This window comes from Oryza sativa, chromosome 12, assembly GCF_034140825.1.
Source record: "Oryza sativa Japonica Group chromosome 12, ASM3414082v1".
Classification (NCBI taxonomy): Eukaryota; Viridiplantae; Streptophyta; class Magnoliopsida; order Poales; family Poaceae; genus Oryza; species Oryza sativa.
This window is the reverse complement of record NC_089046.1, coordinates 952,522-978,588: the sequence shown is the minus strand read 5'-3', so window position 1 is coordinate 978,588 and position 26,067 is coordinate 952,522. Positions and strand designations below refer to the sequence as shown.

The window sequence follows — 26,067 nt, the reverse complement described above, 5'->3', positions numbered from 1 at the left end:
GTGATCTGTGTACACGGCTAGCCCATACAGCAGCATGTTCAGTGTGTGCGTGCTTGACCGTCTATCCGAGCGACGAGAGACCATTTCTGTGTTAATCAGATGTGAGTAGTAAACAGATCCTATCTCCAGCAATATTTTATTTTGTTTAGAAGTGAGAATCCTTATTATTAGGCGATTCTTCTGCTAGTATCATATTGCTACCCACTCTTTGATATGACACAGATCGATGATGGATGGAGCAGAGCTTAGCTTGGAAGTGCACAACCCTTGACAGAGATGAGTAACACACATTATAAACAACAGAACATTATTCAGCTGAACATACAAGATGTTAGCAGCTAACATGCACTTGACCTGCTACTGTTAGTCCCAGACTTGTGCCAGCTGATATTTCTTGAAATTAATCCCAGTTTGTTAATTTGTTTCAGGTCTCATTCACTGTGTTGTACTGTAGAGCCACTCGATCTGCCTTGTTCATCTCGCGGTGGAGCTAGTACTACCAACCGATCTAGAGTATCTATCACGTTTTAATCACCATTCATTCTTGTTTGAGACGATGAAAGAGAGAAAAGGCAGTAGATGCCTCAAGGACGACGGATCGAGGACATCCTTGTCGATGCTCTGTCCCAACTAGAGTAGCTTATAGCTCGATGAAGACACATGCATCTTTCTTCCGGCCGTGTGGTGTGGATGTGGTCCTTGATTTGTTTGCGCTAGAAATTCATCGCTTCCGCGTAATACAGTAGTACTACAGTATGAGAGCTAGATGGAAAATTAGACGAAATAATTTTGTCTATAGACTGTGCATGCAGCTGAGAAAATCAAACTCAACATCGTCATCATCTCATCGTACAGAGAGAAAAACAAACGCATGCAGTGTCCCCGCCCCCTTGCAAAACACAAAACACATGGACACGATGCAGACTGGTTTAACACAGAGTTATCCCTGGATATATAAAAAAAAAAAGGTTGGACCCAAAGAAGGACTTAGAGTCAATGGTTTTAGTAAGGAAGAGGTAAATATTTCCTGTGGTGAGCGCGCTCGACAAGGGTCGAACCCGGGCCAGCGGGGTGCATGCCAGCGACCCTGCCCTTGCGCTAATAGCGCATCTCTATCCCTGGATATATCAGTCTTTCAAGTGTAACTTTTGCTGACTGCAGATCGAGGGTGCTTAATTTCTTCATATCATTAAAGGGTAATTTCATGTGTAACTTTTTCTGGACATGTGCACTTCTTTTATTCAAGGGAAAGGGAAGGAACTCAGCCATTCAATATAATTACAGGAGGTGAAAAGAGCTTAGAACACTAGAGGAAAACACATTATTACAAGCTGAACAGCCAAGAAGCTGATGGAGCAGCTAGCACAACTAATTTGACGAGTGCTCCAAAGTGATTACTCTGGGGCTGGTGCTTGTCGTGCTTCTTCTCTCGCTTATAACAAACTTCTTTGCCAAATTTGCTACATCTTCAACCGTACCATAGACACTGTTGAATATCCTGCCATTTCGTTGCAACCAAATGCTCCAGATCGTTTCTTGTGCACTTTTTCAGACGATAAACAGAGAACTCTGCACTTTCTCAGCGCTTTCTACATGACGATGAACAGAGGATCGTGCACTTTTTCAGCGTTCGACTACTTGGTTTAGTTCTCGATCCATTCGTTTGATACATATACGTATGTTGTGGAGATTATGGATACCACATGTCCACACGGCATGTATATTCGACTGGGTATGGTGGTACCATATGTAGATAGAATATATTTAAGGGGCTCGAGTTATATTCTTAACCTGTGTATCAAGGAAATACTCGAGATTCTAGTCGGTTATGATTGTATTTTATCTTTACTTGCCTATTTTGCTAGGAATATGGGCTGTATGTTATAATACGGACTCCTCTCACTATATAAGGAGGGGTCCGGGTGCCTCTTGGGGCATAACTTTTCCCCCAGATCATACGATCAATAATACACTTGGTGGATCAATCCCTGTACATGAGTAGGGTATTACTTCTCATTGAGAGGGCCTAAACCTGTATAAAATTCATCGTCTCCAAACCCATCCACTTTTCATGCTTGATAGCCACCCCTTTTTGTATTGCCGAAATCTTGTTTCGACATATGTTGACTTGATTGGGATACTGATCTGGACTACTAATTCACAGGTCAGGCTTCAGAGGGAGTGCCATTCCAAGTTTCCAACAAGCCAACAATTACCACTGATCATACATAAACAGAGGCAGGAAATGACGGATTTGAGCGACGGCTAGCCCAGCTTTTTCATGCTGAAAATTTTAGGCGGATTCATCGAAGTACTTGCTGTACAGAAACATAATGGATGCATGAATGGCTGCTAGACTTAAATTTCTGTCTGCTCATTCAATCCAATATTGATCAGAGTGTCATTTTCAGTCCTGCTCCTGCATGCGCCACTGTACGTGCATCTGACCTTTGGCGAACTTTTGCGCTTTTAGCCGCCGAAATTGCCCAACTCTTTGAGAGAAAAAGTTCGGTTGCAATACGTTTTAAGGAGGGGCCAAAGTCATCTTCTTGTTATACTCGATCTGCTCATTTCATGTGCATGATTAGAACAAAAGCACGCGAACTGAACAATCAAGGAAGCTGCCATACAAATACGTACTACGGTACTAGTACGCGCCCTTCTGTAACTCCATTCTGAGTTTCAAGTCTTCAAAAAATTAAAGTGGCTTATAATATGAAACGAAGGGAGAGTACTAGTTACCATATTCATGTTTACATCTTCACTGATAATATATTTACATGCTTCTCCCTTCGTTTCACAATGTAAGTTATTTTAGCATTTTCCATATTTATATTGATGTTAATGAATCTAGACATGTGAGAAATGCTAAAATGACTTACATTGTAAAATAGAGGAAGTAGATGCTACGTACGAAGTACTCCTAAGTAAAAATCATCATGCTAGAGAAATACGTGATGTCGGTAATCCTGGTGGTGATATTCTCAAACCAGACATGTACAGTAAACTCAATAGTCAATACTATGGGTAAGGTATGGATTGAGATCCGGTAAGGTATGCATATTCTCGAACATGATCAGTCACTGCATATTCGATCGATCTCCTAATCAAGATGCATTAACAAGATAGGTTCGAAGACCATTTGCTGAAAACCTAAGCTAGATTGGTCCTTCTTGCATGATGATATCTTGAGAAATACTCCCTCTGTTTCGAAATGTTTGACACCGTTGACTTTTTAGCACATGTTTGACCATTCGTCTTATTCAAAAACTTTTGTGAGATATGTAAAATTATATGCCTACATAAAAATATATTTAACAACGAATCAAATGATAGGAAAAGAATTAATAATTAATTAAATTTTTTAAATAAGACAAATGGTAAAACATGTGATAAAAAGTCAACGGCGGTCAAACATTTCAAAACGGAGGGAGTACTAATAATCGTAACCATCCTTTTCCCTTGTGTTTTTTGCTGACTGGTTGTGCTCTTTAATTATCACTTTATGCGCACTTTTCTTTGACGCCTTCCACAATTAACATGCGCGCGCGATGGGTGGTTTTGTTTATATAGTACTCCACACTATTGTACCCGTATGATGGCAATACTAGTCTGACTAGTGTTTGCTCTTCATCTAGAATTGTTGTGTTTCTGTACAGTAGTATGCATGGAAAGCAAAGAAGTTGTGGAAATGCGGTCATATGCTTGGCTAGGAACTGAAGAGATAGCAATTGGGATGGTTGGTTTGGCGTCTAAATAAACCACAGCGTCCTGGAATTGTGAGTCATGCGTGATGCGTGATTCCTCCAGTACAGAGGAGAGAGCTGATCAAGGAAGATAACTCGAGACAAGCCAGTCAGCTAGGATACCTAATATTCCCTCTTGGGGCTCCTACAACGTATGGAGGAGGAGAAAAACGTGTCTTGTGATCTTAATTGCGCAGAGGAAGAACAAATTCACCTCCGCCTCCGCCGCCGCGCCGTGTCGAGGGATCCCGATTTATGGATGCAAATCGCTTTTTCGGATCGTGATTAATGGTACGGTGGCCCAAAGCATTCCAGGCCCTACTAGATAGTGGACTCAACATGGGCCGAAATATCGGGGGGGCCTCCGAAAGCCCATATACAATTGCCTTACCTGTCCCCACCTGTCACATGCCTCACGCAGCAGAGCTCAACTCAAGTCAAGGCGGCATTTCGAAATTCGAAAACACCAACGGTTTCAAATCCTCCTCACATCTTCTCTTCCCCCAAATCCCTCCTCCCCATCGCGGCTCCTCCTCCGGCAGCCAGCCATGGCCACGGTCACGCCGGGGGTGCTGCTCAAGCTGCTCCAGGCGATGCACACCGACGACCGCGTCGCCGGCGACCACCGCTCCCCCGTCCTCCAGGTCACCGCCGTCGTCCCCGCCCTCACCGCCTCCACCGCCGACTCCCTCTGGCCCTCCAACGGCTTCCTCCTCCAGCTCTCCGACGGCCTCCACTCCACCTACGTCCAGCCCTCCTCCGCCGACGCCGACGCCCTCGTCTCCGCGCGCCCGCAACTCGTCGGCCACCTCGTCCACCTCGACCGCCTCCGCTTCGCCCGCCCGGTGCCCCGCGCCGTCGGGATCCGCCCCGTCCCGTCCTCTCGCAGCGTCTCCTTCGTCGGCAACCCGGAGCCGCTCGTCGCCCGCCCCGCCGCGTGCTCCCGCGGCTACGTCATCCAGCCCGGGTCCCACTCCGACGCCGCGCCGCCGCTCATGCCATCCAGTTCCGGCAATGCGGCGCAGTCCGATGCAACGAATGCCATCAATAGGACGGTTCTCGCGCACAAGAACGTCCCCGAGGCCGCGCCGCCGCCCGCCGTTTCAGCCGCCAAGAGGCGGTTCTCGTCTCCGGCGCCGTCCAAGCAGCGAGATCCGTCGCCTTCGGTCAAGGGCGGCGCGTCACGGCCTTCGTCGCCCTCGGTGAAGGGCGCCTCCCGAGCGTCCTCACCTGCGGTCAGGGGCACGCCCAGGGCGACGTCACCAGCGCCGTCCAAATGCGTGGTGCCCAGCCTTGTTGCGGCCAAGGAGGAGAATCGCCGCACGGCGAGGGAGCCGGCGATTATCGTGCCATCAAGGTACAGGCAGCCGTCACCAGTAGGAGGGAGGAGAGGGGCGGGGTCGCCCGCACCCGGTGGGAGGCGCGCGTCACTGTCGCCTAGCTCCCGGAGGCTGTCCGGGGAAGGTAGCAGCAAGAAGAAGGTCGGGGTGTTGGTGGCTGGTATCTCCAAGATGACGGATTTGACGAATGGGTCGGCTGTTAAGCCGGGGAGGAAGAGCTGGGACAATACCTCAATCGCAGCAGCGGCTGGCTCTGTGATGAAATCGAAGGTCAAGGTGGATAAGAGTACTATTCTGAGGACACAGGTCAGGATCATGTTTCATTTGTGTTGCAATTGCAATCTTGGAATTGCACTTGCTATGCTACTATTGCTATATAGTTGTACATGCACTGCACATTTATCTTGTTGTAGTGAACAGACAAATAGTACAACTCTACTTTGAACAGGCTAATCGTAGTGAAAACAGTGGTTACTTCAAATGCTTGATTCAGTACATATGTGAAAAATGGCATGGTTTTCTTGCAGTTACTTAAAATGTTTATAAGTTTATTGAGGAAAGAGAGAATTGAAAACACTGTTATTTATTTTCTTTCCAGATACAATGGCAGCTAGTTTGTAATCTTTGAATTTGACTCATGGACATGCCCTTCCCTACCATCATCACATTGTTGTGTTACTGCAGGAAGCAATGGCAAGACGACTGAGTGATGTTACAACAGAACTATCCAGTAACGATGATGATTCATCTGTAGATGAGAAGCCAAAGCCACGGAAGAAGATAGAGTCACCTGCAGTAAAGACGAAAGCAATGGCTCCAAAAATTATGCTTCATGATCCTAAATGGACCGATGGAAGCATTCCATTGGATGGAGTTTCTGATGTGCTTTCAAAGATGGGAAAGGTAAGCACTCCCAATTCATCTTTGTTAGCAATGATCAAGTCGCAGTTCATTGATCCTTGAAACACCACATCTTCTCTGAATTTGCAGGAAGCCACTGAACGAAGAGACGCAGCAGCAATTGCTGCAGCTGATGCTCTGCAGGAGGCATTAATCACTGAATCCGTAATCAGGAACCTAAGGTAATTAAAAGCCGACTTGTGTCCCCGGAATTTCATTCAGCACAAAAGTGGTTTTTCCTAACACTCAGCTTGCTATTGTCCACAGTAAATTTTCTGAACTAACTTCAGCATCGAAGACCTCCAATCCCCTTCCAACAGTTGATATCTTCCTTGCTGTCTATGAGGATACTCTCAAATGGAAGAAAATTGCTGAGTCTATATCCACCAATAGAACTGAAACTGCATCATGGGAGAATTCAGTTACTCATTGGGTTGAAGCAGCATTGGCAACTGATCTTGAAGTCCTAAAGTTGATGAATAAGGCACCTGAATCGCTCTCTCGGAAAAGGGGTGCTGATAAGCCAAAGGCTCCCTTGGTGGTAGAAGCTCCAAGAACAACCATATCCAAGAGGCAATCACATGGGACTTCTGCAAAGGTCCAGTCAAAGGTCTTACCGACCTCTTCAGCGAGCTGCGCATGGAACAAAACTCAGGGCGTGAATGAGACGGCTGAGCTTGCCACGACCTTGTGCTGTGAGATGCATACGTGGTTCCTGAAATTTGTGGACGAGGCAATGGATTTAGGTTTCCACCTTTTTGAAGATCAGAATGTTGCAAGTAGGGGAAAGCAGAGCAGCCACATAACAATGGTACTGTCCCAGTTCAAGAAGATCAGTGACTGGTTGGATGGAGTAGGCAAGATTGCAGAAGAGGCTACAACTAAGGATAAGGTTGAGCAGTTGAAGTGCAAGATTTATGGGTTCGTCATCAATCACATGGGATCTGCATTTGATAGCTCGGTCTCGATTTCATCAAGGAATTGAGGAATGCTTAAAGTAAGCCTTTAAGTTTCTTCTCTTGTATTTTTGTTCATTGGGGATGGGATCAAAGCTACATAATTCTATGACGAGAGGTCTGCTACAGTTTGTAGAAGCTACTCCTTCAGTTATTACCTTTGGTTTTGCCTTGTGAATAAGTTGTTTGTGAAATGGTTCTTGTTTTATCGGTTACAATTATGTACACTTGATAGTTTAGCTTGCTGTAGTCTGAGTGAATGACTGACTTGTTAAAGCTACAAGATATCATTCTTACATCCTTGCAAATATTGTGCTAGGATTAATGGTATGTTAATTTGATTGGTGCCCAATCTTTTCATAACAAAGGTTAGGCAAATGCCTGACATGCCACAAAAACTGTAGCTAGTACAATATGTGCCAAGTATATTTGGAATGCCGACACATTTTGCTAGCCGAAGAAGGAAAACAAATCTTCAGTTGCTAGAGGTCCTTCCATGTTGCTAATTTGCTATAAATGCTGGTGAACCATTTGGTCAGAATACATGAAGCTGTAGAATTCCCTTTCTTGTCGAAACATTGATGAAGGATAGGTCTAGCTCCTGAACCTTTCAGCTGACTGGTCCTAATGATTAGTTGGGTCACTAATGTCAAAGAGATGCTGCACCTGATTATGGTAGTATACAGGAGGTATTGGTGCCAATTCATCTTTTCAATTGAAATTTGAAAGGGACCCATAGAACTTGACAAAAATATTTTATTTGATGCGCTTGACGCTTGGGAGGCTGTAGGGTGAAGTAAAATCAAACACCTACAGAGAACTCCCTTTGAGATATGTTATTGTAAACTGATTGACTGAGGCAGAAATGCCAAATTGTCTACCGGAGTTGAAAAGGAGTTTTATCCAAACTAGTATTACTATGATACTACTAGACTAGAATTATTGAACTAACAGTCCTCACCAAATTGAAGTCTGTAGCAGTTGTTTCTGTTCCTTTGTTTTCCTTGATGTGGTTGGAACTTGGAAAGCTGATTTGCTTGAACATGAAGAGCTGAACAAAGACAGCCCTGTTTGTAACAAACTAGTAATCAGATAATTCAGCCGATTACTACGACAATTCAGCTGTTTGGTTGTGCAGAAGGTATATTGACCATGCAGGGTAATTCGGCTGATTGCATGAACTTGTTTGGTAAAAACTATTGTGTATAAATCGTGCTCCAAACTCTTGAGCGGATGCTATTAGTGGGTGTTTTTGATTGGACAATCTGAGCGGCGAGTAGTGCAGTACTATGTTGTGAAGAAACACTAGTGCTGGGTGCTGCTGAGTTGCTAAAAAGTATGATATGGAAGGGAAGTATGGATGTGGTTGGGGCAGCTACTGTCCCATGATGGTTTGTGCTAATGAAGGATGGGGAGTTGATTGCGGGAGGGATGAGTGTGGACGCAGGCAGGCGTTCATAGTTAGTGCTGGATGGTGACAGGAAACGGAACAGGAGGACTTGAGAGCTGGGCCTAATGTGTGGTTTGGGCCGACTAAAATGCTAAAGCACTCCCTTCTGATCGTACTTGTGATTGTAGTAATTATGTACTAGTAACGAAAATTCTGTTTAGCCTTTTCGATTAAAAAAGAAGAAGAATTAAACTGATAGCGGACGCACTGGCCGCATCTTGTATTCTTACCAAAAAAAATTCCATGTCGTTGTTGTTTAACCGCCAGCAGTGGACTACTTTTACCACCGGTGCACAAGCCAAATTCTGAGACGCAATGCAACGACGTCATGCTATGCTTGCAGAGTTGCAGGCTGGTTTGTGCTGCGCATTCGCGTCAACACTCCCATTTATTATGCCAACTAATTCCAAACACCAGCAATACTCTCCTCATTAACTTCTTCCGCGGGACGAGAGAGGGAGAGAGAGCCAACCGCGCACTACTTGTACTTCCTCATCTTCCTCTTGCTATTAATCGAATCAAATTACTACTAGTCTCCCTTCCACGCCACGCACACGCACCCAATCCCCTATCGATCGAGAGACATGGCCTCCACCACCGCCACCGCCGCCGGCAACGGCAGCGGCAGCATCCTCCCCACCCACACCACCACGGCGCCACCCTTCAGAGCCCATAAGGACGCCGACCTGGAATCCACGACGCGGCGGCGCCGGCGACGCTGCCTGTGCTGCTGCCTGCTCGTCACCCTTGTGGTGCTCCTCGTCCTTGCCATCACCCTCCTGGTCCTCTTCCTCACGGTGCTCCGCGTCCGCGACCCCACCACCCACCTCGTCTCCACCCGCCTCACCGGCCTCTCCCCGCGCCTCTCCTTCCCGGCCACGTCGGTCCAGCTCAACGTCACGCTGCTCATCACCGTGGCGGTGCACAACCCCAACCCGGCCTCCTTCACCTACGCCACGGGGGGCCACACCGACCTCACCTACAGGGGCGCACACGTCGGCGACGCCGAGATCGACCCGGGCCGAATCCCGAGCCGTGGGGACGCCAACGTCACCATGGCGCTCACCCTGCAGGCCGACCGCTTCGCCGGCGACCTCACGCAGCTCGTCTCCGACGTGATGGGCGGGTCGGTGGCGCTGGACGCGAGCACTCGGATCCCCGGGAGGGTGGCCATCCTGGGCGTGTTCAAGCGCCACGCGGTGGCGTACTCGGATTGCCATTTCGTGTTCGGCGTCACGGAGATGGCCGTGCGTAGCCAGCAGTGCAGCGACCGCACCAAGCTCTGATTGATCATGTGATTCCAACTTAATTTGCAAGTTTCCAAGCACGCAACGTAAGGTGGGCATGCCGCATCGCGACGTGGGACAAGACGAGAAGCCGTATGATATGCTGCTTTGTTACGCAGGTGCACTGCACTAGTAGTACATAGTAGAGTATTATATTCTACACGGGCGGCACATTAGTTCGTTACAGATAGTATCAGATCAGGAATTCAGGATTCAGTGCTACGATTTTCTTCAATATTTCTTACTGCGTGTTGGGATTGATTTGATTCATGTATATAACACGGTGTCAGTTTGGATATATATACAGTAATTTCACTATTCTCTATTTCTTCAACGTATGCGCCCATGATGTTTACTAGCGACTGATTCAAAAATTCCTAATCCAAGCGCCAAACTTCAGTTAAACAGACCTTTCTCGACAGCATGCCCACAGCTTCAAGCTGCCAAGTGCCAACACTCACAGAAAACTCGGCCCGGTGCAAAAAAAAAAAAGGAGCATATCCTGACTTCTTTCACTAGCAAATACTGAGTTACTAGGATTTAGGACCCTCACATGGTCAAACAACAAACATACTAAACATTGTTACAGGTTTCAAAACATATAATGAAGCCACATGTATAAACCAAACGGCCATTTCCAGCGGTTTTCTGTTTAACCTCACCACTAACAGTCACATCAAGCAAGCAGCACTTTACATTATCAATCATGATTTTCACTACTCCGCTGCATTCATCACATAAATGAAAACATTTAAGCACGGCACACCATCTCACAGTTCTTGTGAAAGAAAAATGAACTACTATTGAGCAGCATTCAGACGATCCACATCATGAACCTGCAACAGACTCACTAGTTCAACCAGACACAGCTATCCATTTTAAGACTTACAAAAGGTACGTGGTCACAGACCACAACTCCTAATTGTATATGACTAACCCACCCAAAAGGAAGACTGATTAAAGCTTACATGTATAACTTATTAAACTGCCTCCTACTCCTTTAGCATCACTACCTACATGTTTCAGTTAGCAAAGTTACCATATTGGCACAGGGCAACTGAAATTGGTAGCCAAAAACTGCCCCAAAATGCTGTTCCTGGGCAGATCAAAAGGGTGTCAAGATATCACTTATTCTCTTTAACGAATAAACACCTTGGACTGACTGAATCAAAGTCGAGCTTTCGACAAATGCTTGGGCTGAGCTGTACCGCTTTAAGAGGTCGCCTCAGTGGCGCATCTGGGCAGGTGTCTGCAATGCCTGTAAGTAGAGGCTCTGAAGAAGGGGTCTCACAGCTTCTAGGTGAATTAGAACCTATCAGATCCTTTCCAGTCGTCTCTAGTGCTTGATTTGAGATAATCAGATCAATAAACATCATGCAGATCCGTTCGAGAAACTGATCCTCCTCCTCAGCATCATCGAATTCAAAACTTAACCTTTTAACAGGGTAATCACCTGAATCAAAACTTAGCTGCCTTCGCGAAGGAAGTTCTGGTGCCTTGGTCACCTTCTTCTTTGGTGCACAAGCTAACTCCTCTGGTCCTGGAGCAAAAGGATCAAAGATGCTTTCGCGCGGTGTCTGACATCCATATGAAGGATCTTCATCTGCAACACTTTTTGAGATATATGATTCAATCGCTTCATTCTCTGGTGGTGTAATCACCTCAGCAACACCACTCTTGTTATTTTCATGATCACATACCATGCCAAGGGATCTTGTGTCCTTATTTTCAAAGGGAGATTGCACAGAAGCTTCTTCATTTACACACTTGTCCAACTTTTTTACAACAGGGAAGTCACAGTTTGAAACTAGCGAATTATCAATAACATTCTTATCCACCCCTTGATCCATTTGGGAGTAATGTGGAGTCAACCTCTGCTATGACTTGCAAAATGAAAACCTACAATGAAATAAGAAATAGAAAAAATTAAATACCACAAACTAACCAGGACATAACAGAAAATGATCACCGAAACAAACAAGGGACACCCAAGAAGATTCCAAAAGGTTTCTAGGGGATACTAAGGCAAAAATGGTCACAGGAGAAACTAAAGCAAAATTAAGTGGTTATCGACAAAACACTAGCCCCGGATGTAACGGCAACTGCTATGAATGTAAAATTGTTCTAAAAGAGTAAAGGACTATGCAAGGCGCCAAGGTAGTCGTCAGCCACTAATAAGCAAAGAGCTTCAACTCTTGTTAGAAGCCGAGTGAAATCACTGACATCATCTAATATAACCAAAGCCCTTTTGTCGATAACCGTTATTTCTTACCGAATTTCAAACTGTTCACCCATCACTCTGAGAGTCTGAGTCCAAGTATATATACAACAATTATATATGTTTCTTTACTTCTGTAAAAAGATATCAATTAACCATCAACATCTATTTTATAAAGCACCTTCCGACTGTCTAATTGGATAATGGGGAAACCTAAAAAATAAAAAGCTTTCTATGCATTAGCTCCTTGGAAGACCTTCATCCACACTTTTTGCCTACTATATATGTATCAATGGTTTATATGCAGCTATGACTCATACATAAAAGATTAAAAATATTCTCTATAGCCAGCGTTTTTCCAGTATATCTACACTTGATCTCACAAGTTTTTCCATTATCACATTTTCCTGAAACATAGTAAAAGTAAACAGGATAACCTGTACCTTTGAAATAGTACAGGATCTGAGTTGCAGAGATCAGGTTCCAAGAGCATCAACACTTAATAGTAGTATGATCTTTACCAAAAGAGCAAGTGCAGAGTGTATCGGTTTCATATAAAAACTTGATCATGTCAAAATCAAGTGTGGTTACCTAAAAAAATGAGTACATCAGTTGATATCAAAAGATGAACAAGGAACTTGATAGTATTTGCCTGACATCAATAACTCGAAAATGTAGCAAATATGTGCAGAAATTTGACATCATTGAGCCTCATTTCCAGCAGGTAAATAAATGCAGAACAATGGCCTCAGATATATGAAGAATGTGAAGTAGCTACTGTCATTGGTATCTGTTCTTTCCAGTATCTATCAAATGTAGCAAAAGAAAAAGTACAAGGAAAAGGAAAATAAGACCAAGTGTAGGAAAAAAGAAACCGCAAGAAAATGAGAACAAGTGTAGAGCAAAAATCTATTCACATGCATCACAAACAGCAGCATATATCATCATTGGCCATCTTTCCCAGCCTAACAGCACGAAAAAAAGAACAAGTGTAGAAAAATCTGTTCATGTACTCTTATAAATTCTGCTCAGTTCAAGTGTAGAGGTGGCCTCAGTTCTGCTAAGATCATTTGAACTATAAAATACTGAGAAAGATCACAGAAAGACAGAAACTTAGAAAGGGCATGTTTGGTTGCCTGACCTTATCGAATAAGGTCAAGTGCGGGCATATCTGTTCTTATGCATCACAAATAAGCACTATTAATCAAGTGTGTATCTGTCAGTATCAATTTAAAAGAAGGCACTATTGTATCCGGCCTTATCAGTAACTTGTATTTGTAGCCAAAGATACAATGGCATAACACAAATCAACAGGAAAAATAGGAATAAGTGTAGGAAAAATGAAAAGCAAGCCACTAGACATTTCATTCCATCGAAATCAACCAAGAAAGATGTCAGCTTTTAGTAGATCTAGCATATTTATGAAGGGGACACGGTCGGTCTAATCCAAACAAATCGGCTAAAATCGAAGGAAGGGAGGAGAAGACAACCTAGCCCTTACCAGAGAGCTCAACGGAAAGAGTCGACGAAAGAGAGGGGCATAGCAGAGAGACGGAGAGAGCGAACCAGTGGAAGAGAGCGATGGCGGCTAGCGAAAGAGAGGGAGGATGCAGTGCTGACGGACGACCGGCCCTCCCGCCACTCGCGAGTCGGCGGAACCCTAGCTTTCCACTGGTTTGGAACAAATGAGGAGGGATGGTGGTACTGGTGAGTGGTGACCCCATCCATGGCTTCTGCAAGAGCAGGCAAATCTGCTGGGAACCAAACACGTACACGCCCTAACTGAACACCACAGTGAAATACTCAAAGTTGCTAGTATTATAATGGTACTAATCCAGAGATCCAAATGTCAAATACGTGTGGTCTCTACATCAAGATCTATTGTAGCCCTATTGGGTGTCTTGGCTTGCGCATGCCGCCGCTGAATAACACCATAAACCTTACCCGAGCGCTCGCTTGACGGCGACGTGGTGCGCTAAGAAGTTTGGATTTGATCCCTCACACCACAAACAAAGGGGACAAGACTACAACAGATATCTAATTAAGCAAAACAGGGTTCCTTACCAACAAAAGAAGAAATCAATCCAAGCCCGGATGGATCTTCCAGTCCAACCCAATACATGAGATGGGGAGCAAACCGGATAAGAGTTCCTTGTTGGCGCACCTAGAAATTAGAATCACATGGTAAAAGAAGTAGATTTAGGGCTTTAAGAAGTGAGAAAAGCCGAAAAATCACATGAAAAAAAGAGATAAAGCTCACTAGAACCCTAACATGTGAAAACCATAAAAAAATCCATAGAAAGAAGAGGAGCATTTTGGATCTGCGTGAGAGAAAGATTGAGAAGTAGAAATGGTTAAGAAAATGGAAGAAAGGAAATACCTCGCGGCGGCTCTGGATTGGGGCACGAGATTGGTTTGGGTGGCACCAACCGGGATTGGGATGAGGCCTCCCGCCGCCAAAACAATCCCCTCTATTAAAATAAAACAAAGATTTCACAAAACACCCCATAGAATGTCTCATTTGCTAATTTTATTCCTTTGTACAACAACTAGCGAGGAGCAAGGCAGCTCTGCTGGACCACTGAGGAATATATGTGAAAAATAAAGAATCAGTGGGTTGGAGAGTAAAATGCACCAAAAGGAGGGAAAACTAATTTGGGCGGGCAACCTTGGCGCGCGTGTAGCAATTTAGCATATCCTTCCCGCGAAATAGGCGTGCCTATACATATCATCATTTTGGTGAAAAATGAAAGTTTCCCACTGCCTAAGGAGTTTTTTCTTAGGAAAAAATAATAAAATAATAATGGTCGTGATTATTTAGAAATCTATAGGTGCAAATAATCATTAAATGAGTGGGTTTCATGTGTATACTATGTTGAGGCTAGTTTGCGGGTTATCGAAGATCATAATGATTAAGAGACAGTTAATTTTATGTTTTCCTGGTTTAATGGAATTTATCTATTGCAAGCAAAATACCTGTGTTTCATGACCAGTGAAGAAAATTATAACTTTACATACCTTGTTTTGCCATTCATCTCTCCATATGAAACACACCTGTGATACCTTTGTTCCGTCATTTATGTATTCGTATGAAACACGCCAGTCAGGTTAAAGAATAAGCCTGTGAGACTTTGATACTCAATTTTAACAGTACAGAGAAGTTTATGTGAAAATACATATAAACTCAAGGCATGCATTAAAAAATAATTGAATGAATAACTTTTCATAATATTAACAAAATGAAAGGGTTAAAATGAAAGATTGACAATGAATCCAAGATATTTTATCATCTAATACTCATAGATAGAATCCGTTTGGTGATGCATGGTAGAGGCATTATCCAGCCTCTCTCATTGCAGCTCACGAGGGACGGTGGTGGTGCTCCCCTAGCCAACCAGCCCCTCTCGGCACGACAGAGGTCCTCCCTTAGCGCGAGGTAGCAGTGTTCCCCTAGTCCTTCTTAGCCCTTCCTAGGCAGCGAGGGCGGCGGTGCTCCCCTATCCACACTAGATGGCAATGGTGATGGCAACAACCTCTCTAGGCATCCTCCAGTCTTAGCCTATCTTGTTGGGTCTTTGTCTATTTTCATTGGTTTATGCCTATCTTGCTAGGGCAAAAACTTTTGAAAATGTTTTGCACATAATTTCCTTAATAAAAAAGTAGAGAATATTCGTGAGTAGTACGTAGTTATGGACTAGTTAAAACATAATAAGTTATTGTCTATAATAATATCACGAGTATTCCATTCATTACAAACTTCCAAATATCACGAGCATTCCATTCGTCACAAACTTCCAAAATACACTCAAGCGAATATTCTTCAAAACAAATAAAAATATGCACATATCATCATTAGCTAGTTCAAATTGGTGAAGAAAAGTGTGACAGACGCTTCTCATCAGTTTAGTTTAGATAAATCCGGCAATAAAAATCGCTATCGACTACCAAACAAGGAAGTTGTCAAATGAGACGTTCACGACATCTATGTTTTGAGGTCCCGATCCTTGCAGCCTTTGCTCTAGGCTCTGATTGGTAGATTTGGGAATTAGGATGACTAATGGAAATTTGGAAAGATTTAATTTCACCTCCTTTTCTCCTATTAGTGATTCCCAGTTTAATTGGGGAGAGGGGTGGAGCAGACGCGAAGTCTCCGTTCTTGTGGAACAAAGAAGCATGCAAAGAAAAGAAATAAGGCATAGGAGTTGGGGCAACCACTTGGATGGAGTGAGGGCAGATGGCCGTGCGTAGCCAGCAGTGCAGCGACCGCACCAAGCTCTGATTGATCATGTGATTCCAACTTAATTTGCAAGTTTCCAAGCACGCAACGTAAGGTGGGCATGCCGCATCGCGACGTGGGACAAGACGAGAAGCCGTATGATATGCTGCTTTGTTACGCAGGTGCACTGCACTAGTAGTACATAGTAGAGTATTATATTCTACACGGGCGGCACATTAGTTCGTTACAGATAGTATCAGATCAGGAATTCAGGATTCAGTGCTACGATTTTCTTCAATATTTCTTACTGCGTGTTGGGATTGATTTGATTCATGTATATAACACGGTGTCAGTTTGGATATATATACAGTAATTTCACTATTCTCTATTTCTTCAACGTATGCGCCCATGATGTTTACTACTCCCTCTGTCCTATAATATAAGGGATTTTGGGCTTTTACTTGCACTGTTTGACCACTCGTCTTATTTATAAAATTTGTGCAAATACAAAAAACAAAAAGTTGTGCTTAAAGTACTTTGGATAATAAAGTGTCACAAAAAAATTAAATAATAATTCCAAATTTTTTTGAATAGGACAAGTGGTCAAACAGTGCAAGTAAAAACTCAAAATCCCCTATAACTAGTTGAGTGCCCGTGCGTTGCAACGGGTGATTAAAAATACATCTAGTGTTATATGTTGATAAGCCTTAAAAAATTCTAATAGACATTATAAAACCCAAACCCCAAGTCCATGATACACAATATTTTAAATTCAAATTGATTACAAATGCAGTGCTACTTTTTTATTTCAAATCCATCAAGCAAAATCAATTTCAGATTTAAGTCCATAATATAAAATCAATGTTAGGTCTCAGTTTAGAATCTGTTTTAAATTTTCCCTTCCACTGACCGTAGGCTAATGATTAGAATTTATAGGCAGAATCAGACCTTTACTATTGCCTCTAACTGTACATTGCCTAGGTGAAGCACAAAGGATGCCAGTAATTGAGATGGCCTCGATGGGTTTATCCTCCCCTATTGCAGTACCACACGCCGCAGGCAAATTCATCTGGCAAAAGACAAAAATAAGGGAACAATTTCTGAATATGTATCACTAAACTGCAGCAGCAAATGCAACAATGCTGGAACTGTACTACCGAAGTGATCACAGTAAGAGTCTCACCATAGATAGTGGCCAAGCAAGTAGGAGCAGAAAGTTGGAGGCCATGTAGAGCACCATCCCCTGCGCTGCCACCACCAGCAACAACGACGGCATGGCCAGTGCCCAATGCTTGAAAGCAACCACCCCGGTGCGCACAACGCCACCCATGAGACTCAAATCACTCATCCAGGCGAAGCGAACAACTGCATGCATGCTAGGAGTGGAGACGGCGGCCGTCGCTGCATGTAGTACCGACCTGGCGGGGTAGTAGGTGATGCTGAGGGAGCGCAGCCAGGCGGCGGCAATACTGCCTCTCCCTCAACTGAGTTGATCTGAACCTTGGTCTGCATGTAGTACCGACCTGGTGAGGTAGTAGGTGACTTCGAGGGAGCGCAGCCAGGCGGCGGCAATACTGCCTCTCCCTCAACTGAGTTGATCTGAACCTTGGTTACTGGAATTGCGCTGCATATCTTCTTCTTTAGCAATCAGGAGACAAGTTAATAGGTGATTGAATTTAAAACCAGTTACAAACAAGATCCATCAGGGTGAAAAGAATAGAAAGTACAAAGGCACTCACAATTAGAGTTCAGTTCTTCAATAATTTATCTCCAAGATTCAGTCTCACTGCACCTAATGGTGTGGCAGCCCGAACACTTCCCATTGCTAAGAAAAGGAAAATATTTTAGTAAATATTTCTATTATTAGAAGCTTTAATCAGTTGCTATATAGGATATGTAGTGGTCATTGATATATTAGCAGCTTTTTCATTTGTCTGAATTAATATTGAGAACAAATGTGGATATAATCCTGGTGTTGCAGAAATCACAGGACTTATGGCCTTTCAGTTTGTGTTCTACTTGATAGTGTGCTACAAAATTCAAATAATACATTAATGATTGCAAATATTTAGAAATGCACAAGCTGTAAATAAACCAGCAATCTCTTTTAAATCCTGTCCTGCATGGACTAAAAATAAAAGAAATACTTCCTCCGTCCCAAAATAAAGCCATTTTTTAGGTTGGCACGGGTATTAAGAAAGTAGGTGAGAATGATTGGAGGAAGTGTGTGATTGGTTGAAAAGAGAAAGTAGGTGAAGAAGAATGGTTGTGATTGGTTGAGAGGAGGAGGTAGGTGAAGAAATAGCTTCATTTTGGGACAAGACACTGTGCTAGAAATAGCTACATTTTAGGACGGAGGGAGTACTTAAGTTCAGTACCTACTGAATAAGTTTGTTTGCAGTTACCCATAGGTCCATACAAAGGAAACATGGTCTTTATAAAATCACAGGGTCTTTATAAAACAATCATGCCATTTAAGGACACCAAAGCTACATATCAAATTTATTTGACTCAGTACAAATGATCAAAAAAGAGTAGGCATATGAAGAGTAGAATCTACGTAGTTCGAGGTGGACAGTACTATTTGGTCAATTTGAGCAGAGGAACAATGAGGGCTCCAGCATTTCTTACTAAATCCCTGACTCGCATTTTTCACTAACCATATGAAAAGCATAATCATATATAAATTCAATATTTTTTCATGACAATACTTTTTGGGATATGGAGTTTGCAAACTAACATTAGAAATTGTAAACTAACCCCAGACTAATGTGTTTGATCCACTAAATTTTCATCCACAACAAACAAATAAACGTCGCTTTATAGATGTACTATAAACTCCATTATAAACAAATGGGGGGGAGGGGTATGGAAGAAATCATAACATGAAAAAAATTTTACAACGTTACTTACCACCGGCTGAGGAGGAGGTTGCCGCAATAGAGGGCGCCGTCGTTGGTGGCCGGGGCTCGCAGAAGGGGGACGCGGAGGAGATCGACGCGGGATTGATGGTTGCGCGGAGGAGATAGACGTGAGGCGACTCGTGGAGGCAGCGACGGAGGATAGGCGGGCAACATGGTCATGGGCGATGGGATCGGCTGGGAAATAACGGAGAGAAATTGGTACAACTACAACTCCTTCAACTCCCTGCTATTGTATATGAAAGCCATACAAGTTATGTTATCAGCACTCCTGATGAATACAAAAAGGTCAAATCAAATCACAGCGAATTTTTGGACACGAAATCCACCTAAGAAACGGCCATAAATTTCATGAACACAAAGGATAAAACAATGGATATTAGTATAACTTGCGCCAATGGATATTAGTATGTTAGTATAACAAAAGCTAAATACTCATGGCATACTCTTTTCCCCAATGTTACCATTATTTACACTGTGAAACATATTCAAGTCATCTATTTATATGTACGATCCTGTTTAGATAACTTAAACAGTAATGTACCACCTCGATAACTTGCACTGCACCATTCATTTCCCACTCCGACAAATCGAAGTATGGAAGACATCGGCACGATACTAAAAATAAGCATTTATGCATTGAAAAATTCCCTTTGGGCCAAGTGAGCCAACCAAATGTATATGCTGTTTCTATCAAAAAGATTATTGTATCATGTTTCGAGCCTCAGATTTCATTCGAGCGGGACAGTGGGTGTAAAGTTTTGACTTTTGTCTTGCTGAATAGCAGAATTAGTCTTTCCTGATCAATTTCTGATCTAATGGCTTCAGCCAACTGCATCAACCTGATGCTGTGGTCCTAGAAGAAATGAACTTTTTTTTTAACTCAGTTCAGACTTCAGAACCCATTTTCTTCAGGGAAAAAAAAAAGTTCAGAACCCATTGTATTTAGTTACTGTTGCTGTGCTTATGTTCAATCTGTCCTTGTGTTAAGCATTATGTTATGGGCATGCAGTCACAATCAAATTACATCGGTTGATGACAATGTGTGTGCCTGCCTGTATCTGCCTTCCTATATGTGCCCAACCAAGGTTAATATGGATTAACTCACCAATAGACGTCGAACCGAGGAGAGGGAATAGATTAACATGTGAATATGCAGATTTAGAGACCTAGTACCAAGAGGAAGGGGAGTACACCAACCTTGGGAATAGTTGGCGCCGGCCTTGGGGAGGAGGCAGGATGCGACGACGGCGGAGGGGCGGCGGTCGAGGGCGGTGCGGGTCTAGGGTTTCGGCGCGATGAGGGAGGAGGGAGGAGTCGGCGGCGTCGGGTCACGGGGTGAGTGCGAGAGAGAGGAGGGCGTCGATGGCGAATCCTCGACGGTGACGATGGGGGCGCCGACGCGTCGATGTGGGGAGTCGCGAGGGTGGATTGGGGGGCGGCGATGGTGTGGAGGAGGCGGGATGCGACGACAGCAGAGGGGCGGCGGTCGAGGGAGGCGCGAGGATGGATTGAGGGGCGGTGATGGTGTGGAGGAGGCGGCGGTGGAGGGAGAGAAGTCGGAGGAGGGGCGGCGGTCGAGGGAGAGGAGTCGGCGCCGTTTCCTTTTTTTTTTTTTTTTTGTTGCGGACGAGGAGTGTGCGCCGTTTCCTTTTCTTTCTTTTTTTTCCGTTGTAGAGTGGCATGTAAATTGTTGATGTACCTTTCTCATGTTTGATCGTCTGTCCTTGGCTTCACTATCACCGTAACGAATTTTTTAAATAGTAAAGATATGGGACGAAGGGAGTAGCTACTGATTCAAAAATTCCGAATCCAAGCACCAAACTTCAGATAAACATACCTTTCTCAACAGCATGCCCACAGCTTTAAGCTGCCAAGTGCCAACACTCACAGAAAACTCGGCCTGGCGCAAAAAAAAAAAGAAAGAAAAGAAAACACCATATCCTGAGTCCTGACTTCTTTCACTAGCAAATACTGAGTTACTAGGATTTAGGACCCTCACATGATCAAACAACAAACATATTAAACATTGTCATAATGAAGCCACATGTATAAACCAAACAGCCATATCCAGCGGTTCTATTTAATCTCACCACTAACTGTCGCATCAAGCAAGCAGCACTTTACATTATCAATCACGATTTTCACTGCTCCGCTGCATTCATCACATAAATGAAAATATTTAAGCATGGCACACCATCTCCCAGTTCTTGTGAAAAGAAAAAGGAATAATCATTGAGCAGCATTCAGACGATCCACATCATGAACCTGCAACAGACTCACTAGTTCAACCAGACACAGCTATCCATTTTAAGATTTACAAAAGGTACATGGTCACAGACCACAACTCCTAATTGTATATGACTAACCCACCCAAAAGGAAGACTGATTAAAGCTTACATGTATAACTTATTAAACTGCCTCCTACTCCTTTAGCATCACTACCTACAAGTTTTAGTTAGCAAAGTTACCATATTGGCACAGGGCAACTGAAATTGGTAGCCAAAAACTGCCCCAAAATACTATTCCTAGGCAGATCAAAAGGGTGTCAAGATATCACTTATTCTCTTTAACGAATAAACACCTTGGACTGACTGAATCAAAGTCGAGCTTTCGACAAATACTTGGGCTGAGCTGTACCGCTTTAAGAGGTCGCCTCAGTGGCGCATCTGGGCAGGTGTCTGCAATGCCTATAAGTAGAGGCTCACAACTTCCAGGTGAATTAGAACCTATCAGATCCTTTCCAGTCGTCTCTAGTGCTTGATTTGAGATAATCAGATCAATAAACATCTTGCAGATCTGTTCAAGAAACTGATCGTCCTCCTCAGCTTCATCGAATTCAAAACTTAACCTTTTAACAGGGTAATCATCTGAATCAAATCTTAGCTGCCTTCGTGAAGGAAGTTCTGGTGCCTTGATCACCTTCTTCTTTGGTGCACAAGCTAACTCCTCTGGTCCTGGAGCAAAAGGATCAAAGATGCTTTCACGCGGTGTCTGACAGCCATACAAAGGATCATTGCTAGCATCAGTAGCACCGAATTTAGTATTCAGTGCATCCCACAACTCCTTAGCGTCGGTCATATACATATACACCTCGACCAGACGATCGCCAAGAACGCTAAGAATGCATCCCACAAAGAGAGTAGTGGCTTCCTCGAATTGCTTCTGCTGATCAGTAGTAAGAATTCCTTCAGGTTTACCAGTACTCACCCAGAAGCATTTCATAGCCGTCAGCCACAGAGTGACCCTGATCTGCCATCTCTTAAAGTGCACACCGGTGAATTTATCCGGCCTCAGTGCATCGGCAAAACCAGCCATAGTAAAATCACAGTGCCTATAATAAGGTTTTTGGATTGTTGAAATTATAAGCACATAATGATTTAATTTATTCCATAAATAAATCATGGCATTGCAGATGTAAACTAGATTGAACGCATCATTCGATCTACACATGTAAACTAAGCAGTAAAACATGAACAGATCAAATATGCGCAACACGTCGAACACGTACCGAGGTGGCGGAAAGACTGGTTGCTCGGCAGGAACTACTCGTGGTTGCGAGCGTCGACAAAGGCGCGAGTGGCTAGGAGGGCATCCTCCCTTTTAAGGAGGTCTCCCTCTCCTAGAATAAGTAAGGTGATACCAAAATCCGCATGCATGCCATCCCATGAGGTGGACTTTTGTGATTTTCCAAAGAATTAATCTTCGAATGGGCCTTAGCCCATCTATTAATTCCAACAGAACCTTGGCACCGGCAATGCGGGCTAGAGGGCGCATGATGTGGGTCCAAGAGAAGACCGACGAGCCAAACCCATGTAATAGCACTATGGGCAAACCAATTTGGTTTTGGTCAGCGTTTGTGATGCCAGAGTCTGGAGATTGGTCACTGGAATCCTCATGGGTGCAAACCTTGTGGTGGACCCTTACGCCATTGATCTCGTAGAAGCTGCTGTCTGGGTCAGCGAGGGCATCGGGGTCAAGGAGATCGTCCTGGTCAATGCCAGCCACACTCCGGCGGCGGCGGCGTCGTGGTGGCATCTGGGCACTGTCTGGAATTGAACCTGCATTAGTTGTAGGGTTTAGTAGTGCCAAAGCTGTTCTGCTAGTTTTGGGGACGTTTAAGCTTTTGGTGCTAGCTTTGCCCCCCAGATGAAAAAAAAGGCTCAATAATGCGCCATTTTAAATAGGGGAAATCACACATTCTACTTGCAGAGAGCACATCAACCTCAAAATATCCCATCTTAATAACCTCCTATCCAAATGCTGCAAGTCTTTCACCACAGAGAAGTTACCTGGGAACTCGGCAGAGGCAAAGGCTGGGGGAGAACCATTGGGACGGCGAGGGCCGGAGGCCGCGGGAGAAGGCGGCAGAATGTCGAGGGTGTGGAGCCGAGGGTGGGGATTGGAGGTAGCGTGGGAGAGGCATCTGAATTGACCTGATCAACTGCAGAGCAGGAAACTCACGTTCGCTGGACTGAACAATTGTGTGGGGTCTCAACGGAAGAAGCAAACCGAAAAATCAATCTGCATCCACACACTGCAAATTTGTATCGTCATCAAACAAAACGGTGCTCCAAATAACTATCAATCTATATTAGATGAATGCACACTACCATGCTCGGCAATCGCATTTCTTGGATTTTTCTCATCATTGATTCATTGGGCAACAAAATATCAAGTCTTAATCTCCCTAAAAAAATATATCCAATCTTGAAGCAAGTAAAACATCTGTGAGTTAAAAGCATGTGAACAACGCAAGCAGAGGAAAAAAAAAGATGATATCAAAATAGAAAAGTTTGGTTATAGTAAGCTTAAGAGCATGTATAAGATCTGAGACAACTATAGTCTCTCGTGCACTATAGACGATACCGAAAGACAGTTACTACAACAGTTTGCCATATATACCATGAAACGAAATAAATGTGAACTACACTCGTAGCTTTGGAAAAGAGAAAATCCATCAAATGCCATCGATAGACAAACACCATAATCCTAGAAATGCCATCGACAAAGGCAACTTCCCAAAAATGTCATTGCACAAGCCTCTTTCTCCCAAAAATGCCATCGCCGTCAAATTGCTGTTAGCATCTTTCCGTTAAGTTGCATGAAAAGACAATCTTACCGCTAGGCAACCATTTGCTCACGCAACATCATTTTTGCATTGTTTGCTCACAACAAATTATATTTATGTTAGCTTACAAATTTACCAACATCATTTGATAGTTTCCTTCTGTTTTCATCCCTAGTCACTCCCCAATGGCAAATAGGCAGCTCCCGAGAGAGAGAGAGAGAGAGAACGCGCCGTCGCCGCCGCGGAACTCCTCGCCGCGCCCTGCGACGCCGCCACCGCCGCCGTCGACCTCCTCGCCGTGCCCTACGAGGCTGCCGCCGTGGACCTCCTCGCTGCACCCTATGATACTGCCGCGCCGTCGCCACTGCCGTCGTGGACCTCCTCGCCGCGCCCTGCGAGGCCGCCGCCGTGGACCACTGCCGCGCCACCCCTGCCGTGGATCCTCACCGCGCCCTGCCGCGCCGCCGCCCTGGTCCTCCTTGCCGCGTCCTACCGCGTCGCTGTGCTGGTCCTCCTCGCCGCACCCTGTCGTGCCGCCCCCGTGGACCGCCAGCATAGCGGCGCCATGGCCACCGCTAGGGACCGTCGCTGAGCCACCATTGTCTAGACGCCGCTGGGGAGAGCGCTAGATCGGGATCGGTTGCGGTAGGGTTAGGGCTAGAAATTTTATTTTTTTTCTTTGACAGTGAAAATTGGGTATATTTTGCATTGAGGGCAAAATGGTTATTATTAAAAAAAATAATGGTTGTAATGGTGTGGAGTTGATGGTGATGGCATTTTTGGGAGAAGGGCTTGTGCAATGGTATTTTTTGGAAGTTGCTTTTGTCGATGATATTTCTGAGATTATGGTGTTTGTCGATGTCATTTCATGGATTTTTTTTCTTTGGAAAATTATGTGTTAGTAGTACCAGACAGTAGAAACAGGCAGTACAGACTACAGAGCTTGGTCCCCTCTATGTGGAAATGGTAGCTACAGTGATGGGGTTTGACCATTTGGGCAAATTCTACAAATACTATAGCGATTGGCATGAAGTATGAACCACCTACTACCATAATCTTTATGAAAACATACACAGCTATGAACACCATCTATTACTTGGTGTTGAGTTGTGATCCAAATTAACTTGCAAATAAAGGCCAACTTCTATCGGAGCGCAGCGGAGATCCGTCGCTGGAGGCTTGAGCCGTAGCGAAAAAGATACCGAAAGAAAAAAAGGGAAGGCAGAAAGAAAAACAGAGAAAACCAAAAAAGAAGCGAAATTGAAAAAAAAACAAAAAAAAAAGGAAAAAAGGGTCCTCCAGTGCTGTCCGTCGCTCCTTCTCCGCGCGCGACAGGTGACTGGTTGCTAAATAGCTTTCTCGGGAGACCACTACACTTCGGACGTCTGATGGATAACAGAAAATCGGACGCTTGTTATGTTATATTTTTGACACATACACTAACATGTGCAAAAACACTTTAAACTATTTTTTTCTCTTAAATTATTTATCCAAATCATGATCCGATTACACCATTAAATTCGTTGCAATTAAATCTTCAAAACAAGACCACACATGAATATATTCCGACGAATTTTTTTAGCTAATTATTGAATTATTTTTAAATATTGCACGATGTTCCACCATGTATATCGGAATTGTTTCACTAAATAAATCAAAAACGTTTCAATCGTTTAAATCAGGCGTTGTTTCACCTTATATAAAAACAATGTTTCAGCAAATAGCGAAAGAATGTTCCAGTTCACTGCAACATTTGATCCATACATAGTGAAACACTATAAGTACACTAGGTGAAACATTTTTGGTAGAACAAAAAAAATAAAGCGAATTCTCTTGATAGAGGGTTTCTAAAATATGTGGGTAATTTCTTGCAAAAGAATGTTTTAATTCACTGCAACATTAAGTCTATACATAGTGAAACATTGTGAGTACACTAGGTGAAACATTTTTTGTGGAGTATGTA

General features: G+C 43.9%; 3 protein-coding genes and 2 long non-coding RNA genes across 12 annotated transcripts; 3 read left to right on the top strand and 2 right to left on the bottom strand.

The window, feature by feature from the left end:
• Positions 1 to 192: 192 nt before the first annotated feature.
• On the top strand, positions 193 to 842 carry LOC136354810 (uncharacterized). The gene is made up of 2 exons (XR_010738623.1): positions 193 to 330; positions 429 to 842. It is a non-coding gene; the product is annotated as an uncharacterized lncRNA (long non-coding RNA).
• Positions 843 to 4,214: 3,372 nt separating this feature from the next.
• LOC4351351 (uncharacterized) lies at positions 4,215 to 7,157 on the top strand. The gene is made up of 4 exons (XM_015763444.3): positions 4,215 to 5,392; positions 5,771 to 5,989; positions 6,077 to 6,168; positions 6,254 to 7,157. Exons 1-4 carry the CDS (start codon positions 4,295 to 4,297, stop codon positions 6,969 to 6,971), a joined length of 2,127 nt encoding a protein of 708 aa, XP_015618930.1. The 5' UTR covers positions 4,215 to 4,294; the 3' UTR covers positions 6,972 to 7,157.
• Positions 7,158 to 8,907: 1,750 nt separating this feature from the next.
• Positions 8,908 to 9,996, top strand: LOC4351350 (uncharacterized). Its single transcript, XM_015764954.3, has one exon. It carries the CDS (start codon positions 8,977 to 8,979, stop codon positions 9,676 to 9,678), a length of 702 nt encoding a protein of 233 aa, XP_015620440.1. The 5' UTR covers positions 8,908 to 8,976; the 3' UTR covers positions 9,679 to 9,996.
• Positions 9,997 to 10,369: 373 nt separating this feature from the next.
• Positions 10,370 to 14,346, bottom strand: LOC4351349 (unknown protein 1). 5 transcript variants are annotated; one of them, XM_066306359.1, is made up of 3 exons: positions 14,277 to 14,346; positions 13,961 to 14,060; positions 10,370 to 11,577 (listed from the first exon to the last, which is right to left on the bottom strand). In XM_066306359.1, exon 3 carries the CDS (start codon positions 11,526 to 11,528, stop codon positions 10,803 to 10,805), a length of 726 nt encoding a protein of 241 aa, XP_066162456.1. In that variant the 5' UTR covers positions 11,529 to 11,577; positions 13,961 to 14,060; positions 14,277 to 14,346; the 3' UTR covers positions 10,370 to 10,802. The 5 variants fall into 5 exon arrangements, with proteins under 5 accessions (XP_066162456.1, XP_015620434.1, XP_015620435.1 ...); XM_015764948.3 differs by lacking the exons at positions 13,961 to 14,060; positions 14,277 to 14,346 and adding exons at positions 12,340 to 12,487; positions 13,398 to 13,593; XM_015764949.3 differs by lacking the exons at positions 13,961 to 14,060; positions 14,277 to 14,346 and adding exons at positions 12,340 to 12,487; positions 13,463 to 13,593.
• Positions 14,347 to 16,889: 2,543 nt separating this feature from the next.
• On the bottom strand, positions 16,890 to 20,733 carry LOC9272283 (uncharacterized). 4 transcript variants are annotated; one of them, XR_001541903.2, is made up of 5 exons: positions 20,234 to 20,733; positions 19,026 to 19,262; positions 17,852 to 17,937; positions 17,296 to 17,750; positions 16,890 to 17,181 (listed from the first exon to the last, which is right to left on the bottom strand). It is a non-coding gene; the product is annotated as an uncharacterized lncRNA (long non-coding RNA). The 4 variants fall into 4 exon arrangements; XR_003239854.2 differs by having other exon boundaries at positions 17,296 to 17,747; positions 20,234 to 20,678; XR_001541904.2 differs by having other exon boundaries at positions 19,026 to 19,259; positions 20,234 to 20,677.
• Between the last annotated feature and the right edge of the window lie 5,334 nt (positions 20,734 to 26,067).